At 45.5% G+C, this 26,904-nt stretch overlaps 1 protein-coding gene across 1 annotated transcript in view; it reads right to left on the minus strand.

The window, feature by feature from the left end:
- Positions 1-367: 367 nt before the first annotated feature.
- The window catches only part of LOC126354901 (uncharacterized), a 365,410-nt gene continuing 338,873 nt past the window's right edge, over positions 368-26,904 (minus strand). The window contains exon 16 of the mRNA XM_050004967.1: positions 368-839. Coding sequence (XP_049860924.1) covers positions 487-839 — 353 coding nt within the window. The 3' untranslated portion in view covers positions 368-486. The remainder of the gene's footprint in view (positions 840-26,904) is intronic.

Consider the following 26,904-nt stretch of genomic DNA (forward strand, 5'->3'; position numbering starts at 1 on the left):
ACTTTATCGAAAGTCTTAGACTCCCCGGGGGCTGATCTCTTGCCAGTATCAATGTCGATAACATGCGAAAATCTCAATATCATCGATTCCCAGAATGGATAAACTGTAAACGTACCTAACTAAGTTTGTATAGAACCCTGAGTGTGCGAGTCCTCGCACCCAGTCAGTTTTAATACCTTTTCGTTGCATATAACCTGATGATGCCCCAAAGGGTGAGATGTGTCATTAAATAACCATTATTTTTTAACCAAGACTGTTTTCTTTTTGGAATACTTCGAAACGGTACTGCACCAGTCAGCCAATGGACTGGAAAAGGGTTTACTAATTGTTAGTGACTGATATTATGAAACCTTTAAAATATACTAGATTTTTCGAGTTGGTGACAGAATATTTTAATCACTTGTAATATTGAATTACAGTACAGCAGTCAGTTACGTAGTTACACGCAGTTCCCATCGACGTCAGAGAGAATACCGACCGAGTCGTTCATAGTTCTAGCGACGCGACGAGGTCACTGAGGTCAACGTGTTCCACAATGTCGTCGTCTGTGCTGGGAACGAAGTACGGCGAGCCGCCGCCCTGCAGCATCGGGCGGTCCCGCATCTGCTGCAGCTGGGCCGGCGGCACGGAGACGGTGTGGGTGAGGTATCGCAGGGCGCGCAGCTGCAGGTTGCGGTCCCCACTGCGCCGCCGGGTGCGGCCGAAGGTGCTGGAGCGCCGGCTCATCCGGCCCGCAGCGGACTCCACGCCCAGCGACCCCAGCGACGCCTTCGTGATGCTCACATACTGCGCGTGCTCGATCTTCTCCAGGCACCGCTCCACTGTCCTCGCCGTCCGATCTGCGCCAAACATGTGCACACATTTCCTGTTTACAGTTTTTGGGGCACATGATAGGATCTCATACTCTGTAGGAATCAGAATGGGTTTCGAAAAAGACGATCGTGTGAAACCCAGCTCGCGCTATTCGTCCACGAGACTCAGAGGGCCATAGACACGGGTTCCCAGGTAGATGCCGACTTTCTTGACTTCCGCAACGCGTTCGATACAGTTCCCCACAGTCCTTTAATGAACAAAGTAAGAGCATATGGACTATCAGACCAATTGTGTGATTGGATTCAAGAGTTCCTAGACAACAGCACGCACCATGTCATTCTCAATGGAGAGAAATCTTCCGAAGTAGGAGTGACTTCAGGTGTGCCGCAGGGGAGCGTCGTAGGACAATATACATAAATGTCCTTGTGGATAACATCGGAAGTTCACTGAGGCTTTTTGCGGATGATGCTGTGGTACATAGAGAGGTTGTAACAGTGGAAAATTGTACTGAAAAGCAGGAGGATCTGCAACGAATTGACGCATGGTGTAGGGAATGGCAACTGAATCTCAATGTAGACAAGTGTAATGTGCTGCGAATACATAGAAAGAATGATCCTTTATCATTTAGCTACAATATAGCAGGTCAGCAACTGGAAACAGTTAATTCCATAAATTATCTGGGAATAGGCATTAGAAGTAATTTAAAATGGAATGATCATATAAAGTTGATCGTCGGTAAAGCAGATGCCAGACTGAGATTCATTGGAAGAATAATGAGTAAATGAATTCCGAAAACAAAGGAAGTAGGTTACAGTACGCTTGTTCGCCCACTGCTTGAATATTGCTCACCAGTGTGGGATCCGTACCAGATAGGGTTGATAGAAGAGATAGAGAAGATCCAACGGAGAGCAGCACGCTTCGTTACAGGATCATTTGGCAATCGCGAAAGCGTTACCGAGATGGTAGATAAAGTCCAGTGGAAGACTTTGCAGGAGAGACGCTCAGTAGATCGGTACGGGCTTTTGTTGAAGTTTCGAGAACATACCTTCACCGAGGAGTCAAGCAGTATGTTGCTCCCTCCTACGTATATCTCGCAAAGAGACCATGAGGATAAAATCAGAGAGATTAGAGCCCATACAGAGGCAGACCGTCCACGAACAATACGAGACTGGAATAGAAGGGAGAACCAATAGAGGTACTCAAAGTACCCTCCGCCACACACCGTCAGGTGACTTGCGGAGTATGGAAGTAAGGATGTAAATGTAGATGTAGATAAGCACTCTTAGACTGTCATACACTCTGAGACGACGAAAACCATGTGATACACATGTGCACATGTACAGATGGTGGTAGTATCGCATATACAAGGTATAAAAGGGCAGTGCATTGGCAGAGCTGTCATTTGTACTCAGGGGAAAGGTTTGGGACGTCATTATAGCCGCACTGCGGGAATTAACAGCCTTTGAATGCTGGATGGTAGTTGGAGCTAGATGCATGGGACACTCCATTTCGTAAATCGTTAGGGAGTTCAGTATGCAGTGATCCACATTGCCGAGAGAGTGCCGAGAATACCAAATTTCAGGCATTATCCCTTTCAGCATCGACAACACAGTAGCTGAGGGCCTTCACTTAACGACTGAGAGCAGCGGCATTTGCGTGGAGTTGTCAGCGCTAACAGACAAGCAACACTGCCTGATATAACCGCAGGTATCAAGGTGGGACGTACAACGAACGTGTCTGTTATGGCAGTGTGGTGAAATGGGGTATGGCAACAGACGACCGACGCGAGTGCCTATGATAACAAAGCAATATCGCCTGCAGATCCTCTCATGGGCTCGTTGCCATATCGATAGGACCCTACACGTCTGAAAAACCATGGTCTTTTCAGATGCGTCTCGATTTCAGTTGACAAGAGCTGATAGTAGGGTTCGAGTGTGTCGCAGACCCACGAAGCCATGGACGCCAGAACTCAACAAGGCACTGTGCAAGCTGGTGATGGCTTCATAAAGGTGTGGACTGCCTTTTCCATGAAATGGACAGGGTCCTCTGGTCCCATTGAACCGATCATTGACTGGAAATGGCTATGTTAGGCTTCTTGGAGACCATTTGCAGTAATTCATGGACTTCATGTTTTAAAACAACGATAGAATTTATATGTATGAAATGAGCCGTGTCATTGGGCCACAATTGTTCTGGACCTTTCGAGCGAATGATTTGGCCACCCAGATCGCCCGACATGAATACCATCGAAAATTTATGCGACGTAATTGAGAGTTGAGTTTGTGTACAAAATCCTGCACAGGCAACATTTGCGGTGTTATTGACGTCTGTAGGGGTAAATAGCTCAGTATTTCTGCAGGGGACTTCCAACGACTTGTTGACTCCATGCCAAGTCGAGTTGCTAAATAAGTCGGCAAAAGGAGGTACAACTCGATATTAGGAGGTATCCCATGATATTTGTCACCTCAGCGGACGTTTTACAAAAAAATGGCTCTGAGCACTATGGGACTCAACTGCTGTGGTCATCAGTCCCCCAGATCTTAGAACTAATTAAACCTAACTAACCTAAGGACATCACACACATCCATGCCCGAGGCAGGATTCGAACCTGCGACCGTAGCAGTCGCGCGGTTCCGGACTGAGCGCCTAGAACCGCTAGACCACCGCGGCCGGCGATATTTAACAAGCCATAATGTGAGTCTATAGTTTGGCTATTGAGAAGAGAGATTGTACACGGTGAAATTGTATTATGTCGACGTCAGCAATTACAATGCTGGATTTTGAGAGCCTCGCCGAATGAAAGATCTGAGGAGAGGCTCGATGCCATTAAACGATTTAAAGAAGATGGTAATCAAATTCGAAAACACGGGTGAGCCTGGGGGAAGTTATTGACGAGGTTGCTCTGAGTATGCCGCACGTTACCTAGTGCTTGTAGAGTACCACTAGAATTTTCCCTCTCATGGTCAACATTACGGAAAGTTTTCTGGTCTGTTTTACACTGGTACCGTACAAAATCCAAACGGTACAGCAAGTGACACCTAAAGATTCGCTGCAACGATATCAATGTACTCTCCCGTTTCTGGCACGGATCGAAGTTGATGACAGTGGTCGCGCAATATTCCATGGAGTGACGAGGCGTATTGTACACTACAGGGAGCAGTGAATACACAACTGCCGAATTTGGAGTACTGTTAAACCACGTGCCATTGCCATTGCGCTCGCCGTATGCGACTGCGTGGTGTGAATTCACAAGCACATTTATTCTCGGTCCGTCCTTCTTTGAGGAGAATTCATCCAGAGGGCCTGTCAGGTGTACCTTGACGTCTGCACGTTATGGAAACCTGCTGGTACAGCATGTGATTCCTGCTTTGGAAGAGCAGAACTGTGTGGAAACCACTGTTTTCATGCAAGATGGGGCAACACCTCGTGGCGCTCGCCCATTGAGCCCAGGAATGGTGGTCTCCAGAGGTTTTCCAAATGCACGGCCTACAAGATCGCCTGATCTGAATCCACGTGACTTTTGTCTGTCAGGGTATGTAAAGGAATGTGTTTACCAAAGACACATTCGGTCTCTACCTGACCTGAAGGAAAAAAAAAAGAGGTTCAAATGGCTCTGAGCACTATGGGACTTAACTTATAAGGTCATCAGTCCCCTAGAACTTAGAACTACTTAAACCTAACTAACCTAAAGACATCACACACATCCATGCCCGAGGTAGGATTCGAACCTGCGACCGGTGCGGTCGCGCGGTTCCAGACTATAGCGCCTACAACCGCTAGACCACCCCGGCCGGCGAAGGTCAGTATACAAGAACAAGTTGCTCAGATTTCATCGGAACTGCTCCGAGCAATGGTAGCTCACGTCCTTGTACGGATGCGGCATCTGGTCGACGTCCCGATACTCACATTGAAAAAATTGTGTAAGCGGCGGTTCATCTACATCTACATGACTACTCTGCAATTCACATTTAAGTGCTTGGCAGAGGGTTCATCGAACCACAATCATACTATCTCTCTACTATTCCACTCCCTAACAGCGCGCGGAAAAAACGAACACCTAAACCTTTCTGTTCGAGCTCTGATTTCTCTTATTTTATTTTGATGATCATTCCTACCTATGTAGGTTGGGCTCAACAAAATATTTTGGCATTCGGAAGAGGAAGTTGGTGACTGAAATTTCGTAAAAAGATCTCGCCGCGACGAAAAACGTCTTTGGTGTAATGACATCCATCCCAAATCGCGTATCATATCTGCCACACTCTCTCCCCTATTACGTGATAATACAAAACGAGCTGCCCTTTTTTGCACCCTTTCGATGTCCTCTGTCAATCCCACCTGGTAAGGATCCCACACCGCGCAGCAATATTCTAACAGAGGACGAACGAGTGTAGTGTAAGCTGTCTCTTTAGTGGACTTGTTGCATCTTCTAAGTGTCCTGCCAATGAAACGCAACCTTTGGCTCGCCTTCCCCACAATATTATCTATGTGGTCTTTCCCACTGAAGTTGTTCGTAATTTTAACACCCAGGTACTTAGTTGAATTGACAGCCTTGAGAATTGTACTATTTATCGAGTAATCGAATTCCAACGGATTTCTTTTGGAACTCATGTGGATCACCTCACACTTTTCGTTATTTAGCGTCAACTGCCACATTCCACACCATACAGCAATCTTTTCTAAATCGCTTTGCAACTGATACTGGTCTTCGGATGACCTTACTAGACGGTAGATTGCAGCATCATCTGCGAACAACCTAAGAGAACTGCTCAGATTGTCACTCAGGTCATTTATATAGATCAGGAACAGCAGAGGTCCCAGGACGCTTCCCTGGGGAACACCTGATATCACTTCAGTTTTACTCGATGATTTGCCATCTATTACTACTAACTGCGACCTTCCTGACAGGAAATCACGAATCCAGTCGCACAACTGAGACGATACCCCATAGGCCCGCAGCTTGATTAGAAGTCGCTTGTGAGGAACAGTGTCAAAAGCTTTTCAGAAATCTAGAAATACGGAATCAACCTGAGATCCCCTGTCGATAGCGGCCACTAGTTCGTGCGAATAAAGAGCTGCGTTGCACAAGAGCGATGTTTTCTGAAGCCATGCTGATTACGTATCAATAGATCGTTGCCTTCGAGGTGATTCATAATGTTTGAATACAGTATATGCTCCAAAACCCTACTGCAAACCGAAGTCAATGATATAGGTCTGTAGTTAGATGGATTACTCCTACTACCCTTCTTAAACACTGGTGCGACCTGCGCAATTTTCCAATCTGTAGGTACAGAACTATCGGTGAGCTAGCGGTTGTATATGAGTGCTAAGTAGGGAATTATTGTATCAGCGTAATCTGAAAAGAACCTAATCGGTATACAATCTGGACCTGAAGACTTGACCGTATCAAGCGATTTGAGTTGCTTCGTAACCCCTAAGGTATCTACTTCTAAGAAACTCATGCTAGCAGATGTTCGTGTTTCAAATTCTGGAATATTCCATTCGTCTTCCTTGGTGAAGGAATTTCGGAAAACTGCGTTCAATAACTCCGATTTAGCGGCACAGTCGTCGGTAACAGTACCATCGGCACTGCGCAGCGAAGGTATTGACTGCGTCTTGCCGCTTGTGTACTTTACATACGACCAGAATTTCTTCGTATTTTCTACCAAATTTCGAGACAATGTTTCATTGTGGAACCTATTAAAGGCATCTCGCATCGAAGTCCGTGCCAAATTTCCGCGCGTCTGTAAATTTTAGCCAATCTTCGGGATTTCGCGTTCTTCTGAACTTCGCATGCTTTTTCCGTTGGCTCCGCAACAGCGTTCGGACCTGTTTTGTGTACCACGGGGGATCCGTTCCATCTCTTACCAATTTATGAGGTATGAATCTCTCAATTGCTATTGTTACTATATCTTTGAAATGGGGCCACATCTCGTCTACATTTGCATAGTCAGTTCGGAAGGAATGGAGATTGTCTTTCAGGAAGGCTCCTAGTGACAATTTATCCGCTTTTTTAAATAAAATTATTTTGCGTTTGTTTTTGATGGATTTGGAAGAAACGGTATTGAACCTAGCTACAACGACCTTGTGATCACTAATCCCTGTATCAGTCATGATACTCTCTATTAGCTCTGGATTGTTTGTGGCTAAGAGGTCAAGTGTGTTTTCGCAACCATTTACAATTTGCGTGGGTTCGTGGACTAACTGCTCGAAATAATTTTCGGAGAAAGCATTTAGGACAATCTCTGAAGATGTTTTCTGCCTACCACCGGTTTTGAACAAGTATTTTTGCCAACATATCAAGGGAAGGTTGAAGTCCCCACCAACTATAACCGTATGAGTGGGGTATTTATTTGCTACGAGACTCAAACTTTCTCTGAACTGTTCTGCAACTGTATCATCGGAGTCTGGGGGTCGATAGAAGGGGCCAATTATTAACTTAGTTCGGCTGTTATGTATAACCTCCACCCATACCAATTCGCACGGAGTATCTACTTCGACTTCACTACAAGATAAACCACTACTGACAGACACAAACACTCCACCACCAATTCTGCCTAATCTATCTTTCCTGAATACCGTCTGAGACTTCGTAAAAATTTCTGCAGAACTTATTTCAGGCTTTAGCCAGCTTTTTGTACCTATAACGATATCAGCTTCTGTGCTTTCTACTATTAGCACTTGAAGCTCAAGGACTTTTCCAGCACAACTACAACAATTTACAACTATAATTCCGAGTGTTCCTTGATCCAAGCACGTCCTGTATTTGCCATGCACCCTTTGACATTGCAGCCCACCCCGTACTTTCCCGAGGCCTTCTAACCTAAAAAACCGCCCAGTCCACGCCACACAGCCTCCGCTACCCGTGTAGCCGCCAGCTGAGTGTAGTTAATAATAAATTCAACATTATACCTTTCTCACTTGTCAGACTTTTCCATCCACATCCCGTTCCTAATTCATTACACATGGAAAAATCTCTACGCCTTTTCTGCATTTACAATGCCAGATTTGCACCCGCTTGCAAAAATGGGGACTTTTTTTTTTAGCGTAAATCGACTCCGCATTAACGCATTAACTTATCTACCAAATTTTGCTGCCATAGGATAATTACAGCCCACACTTGACCTCCGTGAGTAGCTGGATTATAATTATAACCACTTGATATCAATGGGCTCCAGCTTTCAATTCGTAACACCCGTCGTGGCACAGCTGCACCAGGGGAGCACGCGTGTCGCAGCATGTAGACAAATCATCTTCTCTGTATTGTCGCAACCAGCTAGTTTGTGTCTGCAGCTAAGCGATCCAATGAACAGATTTCCAAAGCAGGTCGATATGGCGACTTTCCGGGCAATAATATTAGTATAGCGACTATAATAAACTCCACGCACGTACTGGTTTCCATATGAAGCACCTGTCATGTGAGTTAAGAACATGTAGAGATGTCATATTCACAGTATGAGTCACGTTTCTGTCTGTCTTGGAGTTGTCACACAACCGTCTTCTTAACGGATAACCTCATATGTAAGTGGAACGGAGATGAATGGAGAATCATTCTAGCGACAAATCGAGCTAAAAATTAGGAAATCCACTGCAATAAGCGACTTTGAGAAAGACCAGATAGTTATGGCCCAGCATATGGAAACGAAACGAACATCTTCAAAACGTCGAAGCTGATCGACTGTTCCGATACTACTGTCGTGGATGCTTATGGAAAGTGGTTGTAGGATGGTGGAAAGACGAGTAGACATAGAATGAAGAGGTCGGAGACTTGAGCGCTCTTATAGCAGGACAGGCGTCCACTATGGTGGATGTGACAACAGACTACAATGCCACTGCAGGCCTGTGTTTTGCAGCACGCCGTTCGGTGCATATTGTTGAACATTCGGGTCCGCGGTAGATGACCTCTATCTGATGCAAAGACATCGTCAATCACGATGACAGTGTGCTCGGGATAATCGAGATTGGACCATGGAGCAATGGGAACGTTTTACCTGGTTGGATGAGTCACGTTTATTGTTACATCGGCTCGATGCTCGTGTCCAGACATGCCGTCATCCAAGCGAATGGCTGTTCGAAACATGCACCATGCCACGGATGCAAGCAGCGTTATCCTACGGGAAACAATCGTCTGGGCTACCATGGGATCTGTGGTAGCAATCGAAGACACCATGACATCTGTGGACCACTTGGACATAATTGAGTACTACCTGCGTCCCATTGTGCCTGGAGTCTTCCCCACCAGCGACAGTGTTTTTCGGCAGCATAATGCTAGAATCGTGCTACTATTGTTTGAGGAGCATGATAGTGATCTCACGTTGATGTGTGTTACCAAATGCGCCTGATCTCAATCTGATGGAACACATCTGGGACGCTGTTTGGCGGACCGTTATTTACGAGAATTGCGTGACAGTGGGTAGGAATCTGGAAGCAAATATCTTCGGAAAGCTACTAAGGACTTGTCGAATCCGTGACACGCAGTATCACTGCTGTATAGCGTTTCAACAGTCGACCAACACGGTGTTAAGCAGACAGTCAAATGGCTCTGAGCACTATGGGACTTAACAGCTGAGGTCATCAGTCCCCTAGAACTTAGAACTACTTAAACCTAACTAACCTAAGGACATCACACACATCCATGCCCGAGGCAGGATTCGAACCTGCGACTGTAGCGGTCGCGCGATTCCGGACTGTAGCGAGCAGACAGTCGTTATCTTTTGGCTCATCAGTGTATTGATTCACAGTTCATTTTAAAATTATCATGTCTTAAAGCCAATTTTTGTTTGCAGCTTTATATAAAAACACTGAAACTCATACCATAAGAGGCAGTCAAATGAAAACGAGGCATGGAAAAACGTAAGTAAGCTGTTTATTATTTCAATAATAATCGTCATAGCTGTTAATACAGTTATCCTACTGAGAGACAAGAAGGTCAATACGTTCGTGGACAAATCTTTGCAGTTGCCTACGGAACCATGATTGTACCCAGGTGTTCACCTCTTCGTTCGAACTAAATCGACGGCCACGAATGTCTTTCTTAATGTCTTCAAAACCACGTAAATCGCATGGTGAGGAGTCGGAGCTGTACGGCGGCTGCATAAGGGCTTCCCAGCGAAACTTCTGCAGCTTAGTGGACCCATCGACGTGCTACCAAGATTGTTTCGACTGCGCTTCATTCTCCACACAGTCCCGATCTCTCCCCATGCAATTTTCATATTTTTGCAGCCCTGAAGAAATTTTGTTTCAAACGAAGAGATGCACGCCTGTTTACAATCATGGTTATGTAGGTAACAGCAGACATTTTTCCATGAAGGCATTGACCGTCATGTCTCACAGCCGGATAAATGTATTAATAGTTATGGCGATTACTTTTGAAACAATAAATAATTTACTTTCTTTTTTCTATCGCTATCGTTTTTATTTGACCACCACTTATATACGAGAAGCAATAAATCTACTCTATTAACAATAGTAATTGGTGTTAAGAAGAGAAGATAAAGAAGACAGGAAAGGTAGACGCTGAAGAGAGTCTTGTCACCAACGCAGTCCAGGTAAAGAGTATACTGATGCAATAGCTCCGTACTTACAAACATGCACAACCCCTCGCTAGACGAAAAATCCGTATTCAAAGAGTATTCAAGTATTCAGTATTCGAGAAAGGCATTAGGAGTAATCCTCTAAATTACAGGCTGATATCATTACCGTCAATATGCAACAGGATTTTGGAACACATATTATGTTCGAATATTATGAATTATCTCGAAGAGAACGGTCTACTGGCACAGTCAACACATATTTAGAAAACGTCGGTATTGTGAAACACAACTAACTCTTTACTCAGACTAAGTGTTGAATGCTATCGACAAGGGATTTCAAATTGATTCTGTATTTCTAGATCTCCAACAGGCTTTTAACACCGTACCTCTCAAGCGGCTTGTAATCAGATTGCGTGCTAATGGAATATCATCTCAGTTATGCGACTGGAGCTCACAGTTCTTAGTAACTGACGGAAAGTCATGGAGTAAAACCGAAGTAATTTATGACGTTCCCCAAGTTAGTGTTGTAGGTCCTCTATGCTCCTTGTCTATATAAACGATACATGAGACAATCTGGGCAGCTGTCTTAGGTTGTTTGCAGATGATGCTGTCGTTTATCCTCTAGTGAAGTCATCAGAAAATCAAAACAAATTGCGAAACGATTTAGAAAAGATAGCTGTATGCTGCGAAGACTGGCAGTTGACCCTAAATAATTAAAAGTGCGAGGTCATCCACATGATTGCTGAAAGGAATCCGTTAAACTTCGGTTACGGGACAAATCTGTCAAATCTAGAGGCCGTAAACTCAACTAAATACCTAGGAATTTCTACTACGAAAGACTTAAATTGGTAAGAACACATAGAAAATGTTGTGGGAATGGCAAACCAAAGACTGCGTTTTATTGGCAGAACACTTAGAAAATTTAACAGATCTACGAAAGAGCCTGCCTACACTATGCTTGTCCGTCCACTTTTGGAGTACTGCTGCGCGGTTGGGATCCTTACCAGATAGAATTAACGGAGTTCACTGAGAAGTTCAAAGAAGAGCACCACGTTTGGTATTATCGCGTAATAGGGGAGACAGTGTGACCGACATCACACTGGATTTGATGTCGACATAATTAAAACAAAGGCGTTTCCCCTTGCGGTGGAATCTTTTCACGAAATTTCAATCACCATCTTTCTCCTCGGAATGCGAAATTATTCTGTTGACGTCAACCTATATAGGGAGAAACGATCATCGTAATAAAGTACGGGAAATCAGAGCTCGCGTGGAAAGATATAGGTGTTCGTTTTTTCCGCGTGCTGTTCGAGATTGAAGTAGTAGAGGATTACGGTGAACGTGGGTCGATGAACTCTCTGCCAGGCACTTAAGTGAGATTTGCAGAGTATCCATGTAGATGTAGATAAACATCGAGCCCTTTGTGCCCAGGCTGCAGGTGTTTGTTGTGACCTATGTGTGTATGGTTTGACTCAAATGGCTCTAAGCACTATGGGACTTAACATCTGAGATCATCAGTCCCTTAGACTTAGAACTACTTAAACCTAACTAACCTACGGACATAACACACATCCATGTCCGAGGCAGGATTCGAACCTGCGGCCGTAGCAGGGTGACGGTTCCGGATTGAAGAGCCTAGAACCGCTCAGTTGCAGCGGCCGGCGCTGTGTATGGTTTACGCTTAGTTTGGTTGTACGTCTGGTCTATGGGAATTCTTGTAGTTATGATAGCTTTTGCTATTAGTATGGCCGTGTCGTTTGATTTGTTCATTGTTCATCATTTGTTCTAAAAGCTGCTCGTTTTCGTCTGGAGTGTCAGCGTTACTCTCATGTGAAGTGTCTTCACTGGATTCCCTGAAGTTGCTGGTGGTTGTGTTGTCCGTCTGTGTGAACGTCTTTGTCTATATTATACACTCCTGGAAATTGAAATAAGAACACCGTGAATTCATTGTCCCAGGAAGGGGAAACTTTATTGACACATTCCTGGGGTCAGATACATCACATGATCACACTGACAGAACCACAGGCACATAGACACAGGCAACAGAGCATGCACAATGTCGGCACTAGTACAGTGTATATCCACCTTTCGCAGCAATGCAGGCTGCTATTCTCCCACGGAGACGATCGTAGAGATGCTGGATGTAGTCCTGTGGAACGGCTTGCCATGCCATTTCCATCTGGCGCCTCAGTTGGACCAGCGTTCGTGCTGGACGTGCAGACCGCGTGAGACGACGCTTCATCCAGTCCCAAACATGCTCAATGGGGGACAGATCCGGAGATCTTGCTGGACAGGGTAGTTGACTTACACCTTCTAGAGCACGTTGGGTGGCACGGGATACATGTGGACGTACATTGTCCTGTTGGAACAGCAAGTTACCTTGCCGGTCTAGGAATGGTAGAACGATGGGATCGATGACGGTTTGGATGTACCGTGCACTATTCAGTGTCCCCTCGACGATCACCAAGGGGTACGGCCAGTGTAGGAGATCGCTCCCCACACCATGATGCCGGGTGTTGGCCCTGTGTGCCTCGGTCGTATGCAGTCCTGATTGTGGCGCTCACCTGCACGGCGCCAAACACGCATACGGCCATTATTGGCACCAAGGCAGAAGCGACTCTCATCGCTGAAGACGACACGTCTCCATTCGTCCCTCCATTCACGCCTGTCGCGACACCACTGGAGGCGGGCTGCACGATGTTGGGGCGTGAGCGGAAGACGGCCTAACGGTGTGCGGGACCGTAGCCCAGCTTCATGGAGACGGTTGCGAATGGTCCTCGCCGATACGCCAGGAGCAACAGTGTCCCTAATTTGCTGGGAAGTGGCGGTGCGGTCCCCTACGGCACTGCGTAGGATCCTACGGTCTTGGCGTGCATCCGTGCGTCGCTGCGGTCCGGTCCCAGGTCGACGGGCACGTGCACCTTCCGCCGACCACTGGCGACAACATCGATGTACTGTGGAGACCTCACGCCCCACGTGTTGAGCAATTCGGCGGTACGTCCACCCGGCCTCCCGCATGCCCACTATACGCCCTCGCTTAAAGTCCGTCAACTGCACATACGGTTCACGTCTACGCTGTCGCGGCATGCTACCAGTGTTAAAGACTGCGATGGAGCTCCGTACGCCACGGCAAACTGGCTGACACTGACGGCGGCGGTGCACAAATGCTGCGCAGCTAGCGCCATTCGACGGCCAACACCGCGGTTCCTGGTGTGTCCGCTGTGCCGTGCGTGTGATCATTGCTTGTACAGCCCTCTCGCAGTGTCCGGAGCAAGTATGGTGGATCTGACACACCGGTGTCAATGTGTTCTTTTTTCCATTTCAAGGAGTGTATATGTGGTGTTCTGTGTATATCGTCTGCAGTAGTATTTCATTGAGTCCATTTTCTACCGTTTTTAGTGTTAATACGATGTTTTCACGTGTCACGTGTGGCTGTCATCATTTTCGAGGACGTGACAATAGAAGAGTGTGTGTTCTGGAACGCTGGAGATCCATATTCTCCACATGTGTGTTTAGGTTCCTGACTGAAGTCTGTGAGGTACAGGTGCGGTGGATAAGGTCCATGTCAGAAAATTGATCATTCTCCAGCGCAGTAAGGAGCCCCAACCAAGGTGAAGACAGCGGGAGTGAGAATGAGAGCGAGAGATAGATAGATAGAGAGAGAGAGAGAGAGGGGGGGAGGGGGGGAGAGAAGTCATCGGAACAAATCAGAAGATACTACAGAAGTGGTTTCGTTACAGAAATTGGTCAGACCATTTAACAACGACCGTGGATATTATTTTAAAATTTAAGTTTTCTGTGTTTTTTTCTAAACGTTTTCATGCAAATCTCCCAATGGTTCCTTCAATAAAGCTGTGGCGGCCCACTTGACTTCTCCTTATTAAGGAAGGAAGGAAACTAGAGTTCAACGTCCCGTCGGCAATGCCGTCATCACAGACCTAGAACACGCTCGGATTATGGAAGGATGGGGAAGGAAATCGGGTGCGCCCTTCTCAAAGGAACCATCCAGGCATTTTCCTGGAGAGATTACGGGAAATAACGAAAAACGTAAATCTTGATGGCCACATGGGGATCTGAAACATCATCTTCCCGAATGCACGTTCAGTGTGCTAACCATTGCCCCAACTCGCTCAGTCTCTGCCTACTAAAGAACCTGCGTACGAATCTACAGGGTGCGCCAGGAGGAATGTTCAATATTCAGCGATATTTCCAGAATGAAGCTTTTACTCCGCAACGGAGTGTGCGCTGAAATGAAACTTCCCGGCAAATTAAAACTACGTGACGGACCGAGTCTCCAACTCGGGACCTTTGCCTTTCGTGGGCAAGTGCTCCACCATGTGAACTACCCAAGCATGATTCACGATCCGTCCTTACTGCTTTACTTCCGCTAGTACCTCGTGTCCTACCTTACAAGATTCACAGAAGTTCTCCAGAAAAATCTGATGGACTAGCACTCCTGGAAGACAGGATATTGTGGAAACGTGGCTTAGACACACATGGCTTAGCCACAGCCTGGGGGCTGAATGAAATTTTCACTCTGCCGCAGAGTGTGCGCTGATATGAAACAGAACACACACTTATAATCTACCACCAATTTAATTCAGCGCAATGACAAGAACAATCATTCGAAGCAAGAAAGTGTTGTAAACATGGGCTCTAAAATATATCCCTTAAGAGTTATGAACACTTGTTCACCTTCGCTACTGGGAAACATGTTTCTTTCAGTGAGCAAGTTGTCATAGCTCTTAAGGTGTGTATTTTAGAGCCGATGTTTTCTAGACGGTTTTTAATTGTTTTGGACTCTAGTACCTCCCAAAATATATGTGTTTGTGAAATCTTATGGGACTTAACCGCTAAGGTCATCAGTCCCTAAGCTTACAAACTACTTAACCGAAATTATCCTAAGGACAAACACACACACCCATGCCCGAGGGAGGACTCGAACCTCCGCCGGGACCAACCGCACAGCCAAAATATGTAAAATAAAAAACTTGTAGTGGAAGTGATTTGTTTCAAGGCATTGAAGATAAAGAAATGCTCATAGCTCTTAAGGTGTGCACTTTAGAGTGTGGTATGGTAGACCTTTACGCTTCGAATATCCATGAGTATCGACCGCGTCTTCTGGGACACCATATACAGGGTGAGTCACCTAACATTACCGCTGGATGTATTTCGTAAACCACATCAAATAATGACGAACCGATTCCACAGACCGAACGTGAGGAGAGGGGCTAGTGTAATTGGTTAATACAAACTATAAAAAAATGCACGGAAGTATGTTTTTTAACACAAACCTACGTTTTTGAAATGGAACCCCGTTAGTTTTGTTAGCACATCTGAACATAGAAACAAATACGTATTCAGTGCCGTTTGTTGCATTGTAAAATGTTAATTACATCCGGAGATATTGTAACCTAAAGTTGACGCTTGAGTACCACTGCTCCGCTGTTCTATCGTGTGTATCGGAGATCACCGAATTACGTAGGGATCCAAAGGGAACGGTGATGGACCTTAGGTACAGAAGAGACTGGAACAGCACATTACGTCCACATGCTAACACCTTTTTATTGGTCTTTTTCACTGACGCACATGTACATTACCATGAGGGGTGAGGTACACGTACACACGTGGTTTCCGTTTTCAATTACGGAGTGGAATAGAGTGTGTCCCGACTTGTCAGGCCAATAGATGTTCAATGTGGTGGCCATCATTTGCTGCACACAATTGCAATCTCTGGCGTAATGAATGTCGTACACGCCGCAGTACATCTGGTGTAATGTCGCCGCAGGCTGCCACAATACGTTGTTTCATATCCTCTGGGGTTGTAGGCACATCACAGTATACATTCTCCTTTAACGTACTCCACAGAAAGAAGTCCAGAGGTGTAAGATCAGGAGAACGGGCTGCCAATTAATGCGTCCTCCACGTCCTATGAAACGCCCGTCGAGCATCCTGTCAAGGGTCAGTCTAGTGTTAATTGCGGAATGTGCAGGTGCGCCATCATGATGATACCACATACGTCGACGCGTTTCCAGTGGTACATTTTCGAACAACGTTGGCAGATCATTCTGTAGAAACGCGATGTATGCTGCAGTTGTTTGGACCCCTGCAATGAAGTGAGGACCAATGAGGTGGTCGCCAATGATTCCGCACCATACATTTACAGTCCACGGTCGCTGTCGCTCTACCTGCCTGAGCCAGCGAGGAATGTCCACGGACCAGTAATGCATGTTCCGTAGATTCACTGCCCTGTGGTTTCTGAAACCCGCTTCATCGGTAAACAGGTAGAGCTGCAACGCATTCTCTGTTAATGCCCATTGACAGAATTGCACTCGATGATTAAAGTCATCACTATGTAATTGCTGATGTAGCGACACATGAAACGGGTGAAAGCGGTGACGATGCAGTATGCACATGACACTACTTTGACTCAGTCCACCGGCTCTCGCAATGTCCCGTGTACTCATGTGTGGGTTCATGGCAACAACTGGTAACAGACCAACTGCACCCGCTTCTCCTGTGACGGGCCTGTTACGGACCCGTTTGCGTGCTACGACCATACCTGTTGCATACAGTTGGCGGTAGATGTTTTGCAATGTGCGGCACGTTGGATGCTCTCTGTACGGGAAGCCGTTCTGCATACACCCTGCAGGCTTCAGCTGCATTTCGTCGACACTCGCCATAGGTGAGTATCATCTCCGCCTTTACAGAGTTCGAATACACCATGGTCACAGTTCCTACAACACCACACTATCACAGACGTCTGGTAGCACGGTGTACTACAGTTGGTCTGCGTGCGGAGACAAATGCAGAATGACAATAGCAGCAAGCGCTACATGCGGACACTGCGACAGCTAGACCAAACGACAACAGTGCACTACAGCCACACTCGTAAACACGGACGTCATCGTATACATGTTCCTGCAGATGCTGCTCGACGACCGTGGCCCGTGTTTGTTACAACACGCTACTGAACGTCGGAGGTTTCAAGCGTCAACTTTAGGTTACAATATCTCCGGATGTAATTAACATTTTACAATGCAACAAACGGCACTGATTACGTATTTGCTTATATGTTCAGATGGGCTAGCAGAACTAACGTGGTTCCATTTAAAAAAAACTTAGGTTTGTGTTAAAAAACATATTTCCGTGCATTTTTGTATGGTTTGTATTAAACAGTTACACTAGCCCCTCTCCTCGCGTTTGGTCTATGGAATCGGTTCGTCAGTATTTGATGTGGTTTACGAAATATATCCAGCGGTAACGTTAGGTGACTCACCCTGTATACCGGACCGGAAATTAGTCGCCTTCAGGAGATATCAAGCACTGTTACTAGCATTGGTGAAGGCTTCAGTTATGCAAGGAAAAGAGTTTTCTTCGGGTACGGCGTGTCTATGTGCAGTCACTCACTGATGTCTAAATCAAATGGTTCAAATGGCTCTGAGCACTATGGGACTTAACTGCTGTGGTCATCAGTCCCCTAGAAGTTAGAACTAATTAAACCTAACTAGCCTAAGGACATCACACACATCCATGCCCGAGGCAGGATTCGAACCTGCGACCGTAGGATGTATAAATCCCGTAGCGTTAGCATATTGCGAGGAAGACGATTGTTACATTTCATCCGCTTTTCCAAATAGTCCCATGCATTTTCTATTGACTAAGAGCGGCTCAGTTAGCTGGACAGACGACGTGTAATTGGGTAGCCGACTGTTCGTCAAACGACGGACATGTGCATTGTCATTTTCAACACAAGAGTGAGCACAGTTATCATGAAGATGTAAAAGAAAGGGCAACGCTCGGTCGCCGAGAATGTTGAGATAAACACCCTCCTTCCTGTCAATAGTAAGCTGAATAAACAAATCCAAGTCATAGAATGAGAAACATCCCCAAAACATCACAAAACCAGCTTCACCCATAACTAAACCCTCCACACATAGCGGATAAACGTTTCATTCGATCGTCAGCGAACTTGACACCTTGCATCATTTGCAAAAGAGGCAAAATCTCGACTCGTCGGACCGCATTACTCCATCCGGTCAGCTACCAACCAGTTTCTGTGTTAAAACAACAGTCAGTCTTAGTTGCTGTGCCATCCCTACTATGTATTGGAAATGTTTCTGTGTTGTCTGGGCCATTTAAAAGGAGCAGCTTCATGCGTCACTGAGACCAATGGCCTCCTGCGAGATACTTGATGTCAAATGAGCATTGCATGCGCTTCCTTTACATGCGCTTCCTTTTGCATGGTCTCTCGGAAACTGGTAGCAGCAAATTTCTATTGTGTTTTAAGCAGACTGTCATTTACAAGAAGCAACATTCGTCTCCAGTCCCTGCCGGTAGGGATTTTTTTTACGGTAACTATTCTTACGCAGTGTTAGTAGGGTTGCCCAAAAAGTAATGCACCGCATTTCTTTTCATCAACAATTCTTTATTAACATAATGAGAATTACACACACGAAAAACGGTGTTTTATCTACACACCCTACTTTTCCAAGTAAGCTCCATCAAGTTCTATGGCCTTCCTCCAGCGCTAAACGAGGGCGTGTACGGCCTGTCGGCATCAATTCTTGTCCAGTGCTTCACTGTGTGAACCACCTCCTCAAAATGTTTTCCACGAATGGCATCCTTTAATGGCCCAAACGAGTGGATAGCCGAGGGAGCTAGGTCAGGGCTGTAGGGTGAACGGGGTAACACTGTCCAACCCTATTTTGGGATGTGTTCGGTAGTCCTCAGACGTGTCTGGGGCCAAGCGTAATCGCGTTGCAGCAAAACATCTCCTGTGTTGCTGTAGCGTCAAAGTCGCCGGAAGTGCGTCTTGGTTTTTAATGTGTTGACGTATACTTCTGAATTAATGATACCGCCTCTTGGCATTACATCAATGAGAATTACACCTTCGCAGTCCCAGAACACGGTGATCATGATCTTACCAGCGGAAGTATTTGCTTTGCTTGGGAATGCCACCGTTCCATCGACTGTCGCTTTGTTTCCGGCTCAGAATGGTGAAACAAGGTTTAATCATATGTAACAATCCGGTACAATAAGGACTCCCCCTCAGCTTCAAAACATTGCAACAAATCAAGGCAAATGTTTTTTCTGTGCGATTTGTGCTTGCTTTTGTGACCGAGCGGTTCTAGGCGCTACAGTCCGGAATTGAGCGACTGCTACGGTCACAGGTTCGAATCCTGCATCGGGCATGGATGTGTGTGATGTCCTTAGGTTGGTTAGGTTTAAATAGTTCTAGGGGACTGATGACCTCATATGTTAAATCCCATAGTGCTCAGAGCCATTTGAACCATTTGTGCGATTTGCGATCCACCGTTAGACACCGCGGTACCCATCTTGCACACACTTTTGAGGATAATTGCATCCACACTTCCTTTGCTGATTGACAGATGGAACGTCAACTGTCCTGCGAATGACTTCTTCTCGCTGCAATATGTCAGCTGCTACAGCGTGGTGTCCCCGATCGCTGCAAATCGTGGATCTCCGCTGTACTGCCTTCTGATGACCTCACCCTCCGTGCCCAGCGACTAACTGTACCTCTGTCGACAGCAGACTCTCCACAGACTTGGCACTAGCGTTTGTGAATATTCCCCACAGTTTCTTTCTCTGCAGTGAGAAAATCAATGACGGCACGTACATCACCTACAGACGCCATTTTGGAACTATCCTGCAGCTACGCTATCTTTCGGAAGTGATGGAAACTTCGCGCGCGCACTCAGGAGATTTAAAATAATACATACGTAACGTTTCGCGTTCGTAGCCTTGTTTATGGGGGAGAAAAAAATGCGGTGCATCACTTTCTGGGCAACCCTTGTACATGGCTGCTAGCGGTACATCACTCCTTGGAGGCAGGTGGGCACCCTGGGACGATACACAACACGATAACCCCTGTCACGACTCCAAGTCGAGCAACTTCACTGCTCTGCTTCCATGCAACAGGCTGACATTTCACTGCCAGGACTTATTTCAGATCTGAGGGGTGGTGGAACATTACTGCTTCGCACCAGTCTACATCATCTACAGTGCTCCAAAGCATACAGGGAGCTTAATAATTTTCATGTTCCATGGATTAACGTTTACAAAAGCTCCCTAAGCAGTTAAATGTCTCAAATGGGTTATTAGAGTGGCCAATTTTTCGAAAACATAAATGCTTATTAACACTTTGTATAAAATCTTTCGAATTATATAGGGTGACAAAAACTTTTAGGATCAGAATTATGCAATTAGGGAGGATTAAAAATTGAGTGCTTTGACGTGCGAAGCAAACAGCCGGATGTGACTGTTTCATACTCTATGAGGGCTTGAATGAACAACAGTCTCAGAGAATATGTTTGTAAACAGCTAATATTTCGTAATAAACTACTGTCTGTTAATCGTTCACTTTAATGAACCTCTGAGCCTGGTTGCTGATAGGACTACCAGTATCGATAGAAGTGAATGACCTCAGCCAGTACAGACAGATTTGTCGGTGCAGCCAACACGTTATGCCTTAGCTAGAAGACGACTATGTTTCATTGCGTTTGCGTACTTGTAAATGAAAACGGACATAACACGCGGAGTTAAATATCAGAGAAATTTGTACGTGATTGAGTTCTAAATGATCTCAGCCTATTGATGTTTCAAAGAAGGCACTATTTGCATACAGTATTGAAAGTTAAGGGTAGTAGCGTACGGAAACAAGTGAAGTCTGAAGTCTTCCGATATCTGTCGAAACACAATTACTCCCATCAGCCACTGCCCCATGAGATTTCTTAGAGTCCTCGTCGATGACGCTGATGGCGCTACCTTTGCAAAAACAATACTCAATTGCGTGAAGTGCTAGCAATCGAGTTCGTCATTGTTTACAGTTAATGACTGTCTGTCGAAGATTGAATGTTACTTGTTACAAGAACTGTCGAACATACAACAGATATAAGACGAAGCTAGATGAATCGCGCGGAAAGTCGAAAAAATCTGCAGAGAACTGCTTTGCAACAGACAAGCCATACATTAAAAGCTGTGCTTCAAATCATTTATTTTCACCCTAGCAATAAGTCGCAAAAGTACTGCAAAGACATTCTGAACCCTGGTTCTTGACTGCTAAGCATATCTTGCATTGCACTCTCTTTGGCTGGGAAAACGAAGGTTTGTCTGTAGTATGTATCTTAGGGTAACTGATTAATCACGTGTCTGTGTGGCACAGTTCGGAGGCAGCATGCCCCTCTAAACCCTTGACAAGGGCACACCATTTCGTATTTTTCGTCTTGCTGGTTGTTCATGCGTTTCCGGGTGGCATGTTTTTTTTGAGCCATTGTGGCCACATGCAACGTGAAGACGCTGCTTGTACTAAGTCAATGTTAAGTTTCGATTATCGTTTCCATGCTGTAACCTACAAGAATTATGGCGAAAATTTGTCTATGCTAGGGCAGCTTACAGATGTTCATGTTTAAATTCGCTGTCCTAAGCCAGAGATTTTGTTCCACGTTCACGGAACAATATCTGTATTCCAGCTGTTCATCCGTACGATTAGAGGTGTGCCATTAATTACGTTACCACTACTTTAACATTGCTTCGGGTACTGCAGAATGTATGGGATTTCTTATTGCTCTGATTCTCGTGTTTCATGGAGCTATACCTCACTTCATCCGTCATAAACTAAACTAAACAAAACTAAGCTCCTTCTAAACAGGTCTTGGAAGGCCCAACGGTATCGACAGGCCGCCGTGTCATCCTCATCCCATAGGCGTCACTGGATGCGGATACGGAGGGTCATGTGGCCAGCACACCGCTCTCCCGGCCGTATGTCAATTTACGAGACCGGAGCCGCTACTTCTTAGTCAAGTAGCTCCTCAGTTTGCCTCACAAGGGCTGAGTGCACCCCACTTACCAACAGCACTCAGCAGACCGGATGGCCACCCATCCAAGTGCTAGCCCAGCCCGATAGCCCTTCGGTGCTCTGACGGGAGTCGGTGTTACCACTGCGGCAACGCCGCTGGCCTGGTCCATCATAAGACAAATGTAATTTAGTTGTTGTTACTGCTTACCGAATTAATAACATGCAATTATTCTGAAGTGTCTTCGATTTATTCTCACTACACAGTCATTGATAAAACTCGCTCGATTTCTGTTCTGTTCCTATTTGCTGTTATATTTCTACGTGAAGCAGTACATGCTATCATGTACTTTCTTCCTTCATCAGAATTTTTATTCGAACACGAACTGCCATCAGCAGAAATATTTTGAATTCTTTGCATGCATGGTACAGCTAGTAAGGTAAGCAGGAGTTGACGAAAACTTCGAGACTTCCTACAGATGCTGATTATTCTCGACGTGACTATTATATAATCTAAAACAAAAAGATGCACCACGAAGGAATTAACCGAATGGAGCGGATATCAGTTGATGTAGTGTACATGTAGAGACAAACACATTATTGAAATTTCAGACAAATTGTTCCAGAGTAAGATCTTTACAAATTAAGCAAGTAAGTAACGCGTTGGTCCACCTCTGGTCATTAAGCAAGCAGTTATTCGCCTTGGTACGGACAGAGTTGTTGGATGTGCTCCTGAGGGATATCGTGCTAAATTCTGTCCGATTGGAGCATTAGATCGTCAAAATCCCGAGCTAGTTAGAGGACCCTGACCACAACGCTCCAGACGTTCTCAACTGGGGAGAGACCACGCGACCTAACTGGCCACGATAGATTTTGACAAGAACGTAACAAGTAGCAACAATTCTCGCCGTGTGGGGGAGGACTTTACCTTGCTGAAATGTAAGCCCAGGATAAGTTGCCACCAAGAGCAACAAAATGTGGCGTAGAATATCGTCGACGTATCGCCGCAGATGACAACCAAAAGAGTTCTGCCATAAAAAGAAATGGCATTCCACACCATCACCTATGGCTGTGGAGCCGTATGGCGGGCAACAATTAGGTTGGTATCCTATCTCTGTCAGGGGCGTCTCCAGACACGTCTTCGGTCTGGAATCTCATTGGCTGTAGTAAAATTGTCTTCAGTGATGAGTCCGACTTCGAAATGTGCCCCAATGACTAGCGAAGAAGTGTCTGGAGACACTTCAATCTGCGATGGGATATCAGCCTGTCACCCACCATATGGTCCGACAATCAGGAGTGATGGTATGCGGTGCCGTTTCATTTCATAGCAGGACGTCTTTGGTTGTCTTCCTGCTTGTCTAATCCTAACGTAGTCAGCAAGGTCGCCGGATCTCAGCCCAAATGAGAACATCTGGGGCATTATGGGCAGGGCCCTCCAAGTAACTCGGGATTTTGACGGTCTTAGCACTAATTGTATAGACTTTGGCACGATATCCCTCATGAGGACACCCAACAACTCTTTCAATCAATACCACTCCGAAAAACTGCTTGGATAAGGGCTAGAGGTGGACCAACGTGTCATTGGCTTGCTCAATTTGTGGAGCACTTTCTATTAAATAAATCACCCAGTTCCTCTGAAAGCTTTACAGAAGCTCTCCTGCGAACCTTGCAGAACTAACACTCGCAGGAGAGCTTCTGTAAAGTTTGGAAAGTAGGAGACGAGATACTGGCAGAAGTAGAGCTGTGAGTACCGGGCTTGAGTCGTGCTTCGGTAGCTCAGATGGCAGAGCACTTGCCCGCGAAAGGCAAAGGTCCCGAGTTCGAGTCTCGGTCGGGCACACAGTTTTAATCTGCCAGGAAGTTTCATACCTGCGAACACTCCGCTGCAGAGTGAAAATCTCATTCTGGGTTTCATAGTAAAGTTTCTCCTTGGTGTGCTGGTTTTAGAAGGTTTAGCCGACTACATACCACTTCCAGGGACGCTCGATCTTTATTCGATCTTCTAGGAGGCTCTTTCTGTGGGCCCAAATTCCTGATGAGTTACGGAGTTGAAATTTTAAACTTAGCTCAGAAAGCGATGACAATGCAACGTTAAATCGCTGTCTCGTCTGATGTGTGACCGAGGGTACTTTGTATACATCTGCCATTGCCCCTTTTTTCTGTTCCAGTCGTGCATGGTTCACGGGATGAACGATTGCTGTTAAGCATCCGTGTGAACCCAAATCCCCTCGGGTTTGCCGTCGGATCCTAAAATAAACACGACCCGACATTTCTACTAACCACCTATCCGCCATCTTCAGGAGAACGCTGATGCTGAGCCCCGCTGAAAACTAATGCCAAGGCGGCAAATCGTTGTCTTATATAGATCTTCGTAGTGCACACGGCGTAAGCATCGCCCACCGCTGGGTTCGTGGCGCCGCCCTTACTAGAACACAGGCGGCAACGACCTATCGCACTCAAATATTATCTGCAGACACTCTGACCGGCCGCGCTACCGAACGTTGTGTTTTGACTGAGTGTGTCCCACGCCCTGCCGAGAGGAAAACCCTTGTCTTTATTACTAAATTGTGTGTCATCCTAATTTCAGTTGCATCTTTAGAAATTTATTTTCAAAATCACACGTAGTATCATCAAATTTCATTCTGTGTCCTTCGGCTAGGCAATATTCCGCTACCACAGCTTTTCCAGGCTGTTGTAGGCTAATATAACAGCGAAGTTTCATGTACCTGTCCTGAACTGCGCAAATTGAATTGTGGATGTGAGTTTTCCAACCATGACAGGAAAATTTGTATATGGCAGGCTTCGAAGTCCCAAATCATCTTTCACAGAGCCGAATAGTGTCCTAATCTTGACAGGTGGACGAAACATATTTTTAATGTTAAATCTTATAAAAATTCTTCCAGTCTTATTGTAAACATCTACATCTACATGGTTTCTCTGAAATTCACACTTATGTGCCTGGCAGAGGGTTCATCGAACCGTTTTCATACTGCTTCTCTACCATTCCACTCTCGAATGGCGCGTGGGAAATCTTTCCATTCGAGCTCCGATTTCTCTTATTTTGTTATGATGATCATTTCTCCCTACGTAGGTAGGTGTCAACAAAATATTTTCGCATTCGGAAGAGAAAGTTGGTGATTGAAATTTCGTAAATAGATCTCGCCGCAAAGAAAACCGCCCTTGTTTTAGTGATTGCCACCCCAACTCGCGCATCATATCAGTGGCACTCTCACCCCTATTGCGTGATAACACCAAACTAGCTGCCCTTCTTTGCACTTTTTCGATGTCCTCCGTCAATCCTACCTGGTAAGGATCCCACACAGCTCAGCAATATTCCAGCAGAGGACGCAAAGTGTAATATAGGCTGTCTCTTTAGTGGGTTTGTCGCATCCTCTAAGTGCTCTGCCAACAAAGCGATGTCTTTGTTTCGCCTTCCCCACGATATTATCTATGTGGTCTTTCTAATTAAGTAGCTCGTAATTGTAATTCATAGGTATCTAGTTGAATTGACAGCCCTTAGGTTTGTGCGATTTATTGTATACCTAAAATTAATCGGATTTCTTTTAGTACCCATGTTGATGACCTTGTACTTTTCTTTGTTTAGTGCCAATTGCCACTTTTTGCACCATACAGAAATTCTCTATAGATCACTTTGTAACTGGAATTGATAGTCTGATGAATTTACTAGACGGTAAATTACAGCATCATTCGCAAACAATCAAAGGGGGCTGCTCAGATTATCACCTACATCATTTATGTAAATCAGGAACAGCAGGGGGCCTATGACACTATCTTGCGGAACGCCAGGTATCACTTCTGTTCTACTCGATGATTTACCGTCGATCACTACGAACTATGACCTCTCTGAGAGGAAATCACGAATCCAGTCACACAATTGAGACGATACTCCATATGCACGCAATTTGATTAATAGTCGCTTGTGAGGAACGGTATCCAAAGCCTTCTAGAAATCCAGGGATATGGAATCGATCTGAGATCCCATGTTCCTAGATTCCCAGCCTCAGCGTAAGAAATAAAGGCTACAGACCCATTCGCCTTTCGAGCACCTCCTGTGATTGTCGAAACGCTTCTGCCTCTTTTCTCAACCAAAGCCGTCAAGTGTGCAAGTTTCTGGTTCAAGCTGTCTGCGTTGGAAATAGCCCATGCGTATGCTATGTGACAGAGTTCCAAGGACGCTCTCACACTGGTACAGTGGCTGGCATCAAGATATCGATCGGTGTGTGTTGGCATCTGGTGAACACTATGTCGCCGAGTACCATCACGTTGTTTTGTAAACCATGACGTCCAAACATGGAAACTGGCCATCACTTTCAACGTCTGTAGTAGATTTAATGTGGGGATGAAGACAGATACAGTGCCCTATTCTCGAAGTCTTTCCATAAATAAATTGGGGACTATGGGCGATAAAGCGGTCCCCATAACCATTCCGTCATTCTGCTGAAAAATGTTACCATTTCACTGTACGAACAGCACCATACGATAGAGTCTCTAAAGCAGTACACTCTTGCGCTATACAAAGCTTGTAGTTCAACTTCAAGTTACTGTGCTTTATTTTTAACAGACTGCGTATTCTGATGAACGAGAAATATTGTACGTGGATTCCTGTGTATTGTCCTGTACGAGCTGAAACGTCTCAGCAGGAGAATCCCATTTTTCTAGTACCAATTTTTCCGTTCTGGTCGAACTCTCTTACTTACAGATATGCACCATTTTCATATTGATGAG

This window comes from Schistocerca gregaria, chromosome 3, assembly GCF_023897955.1.
Source record: "Schistocerca gregaria isolate iqSchGreg1 chromosome 3, iqSchGreg1.2, whole genome shotgun sequence".
In the NCBI taxonomy this organism is placed as follows: Eukaryota; Metazoa; Arthropoda; class Insecta; order Orthoptera; family Acrididae; genus Schistocerca; species Schistocerca gregaria.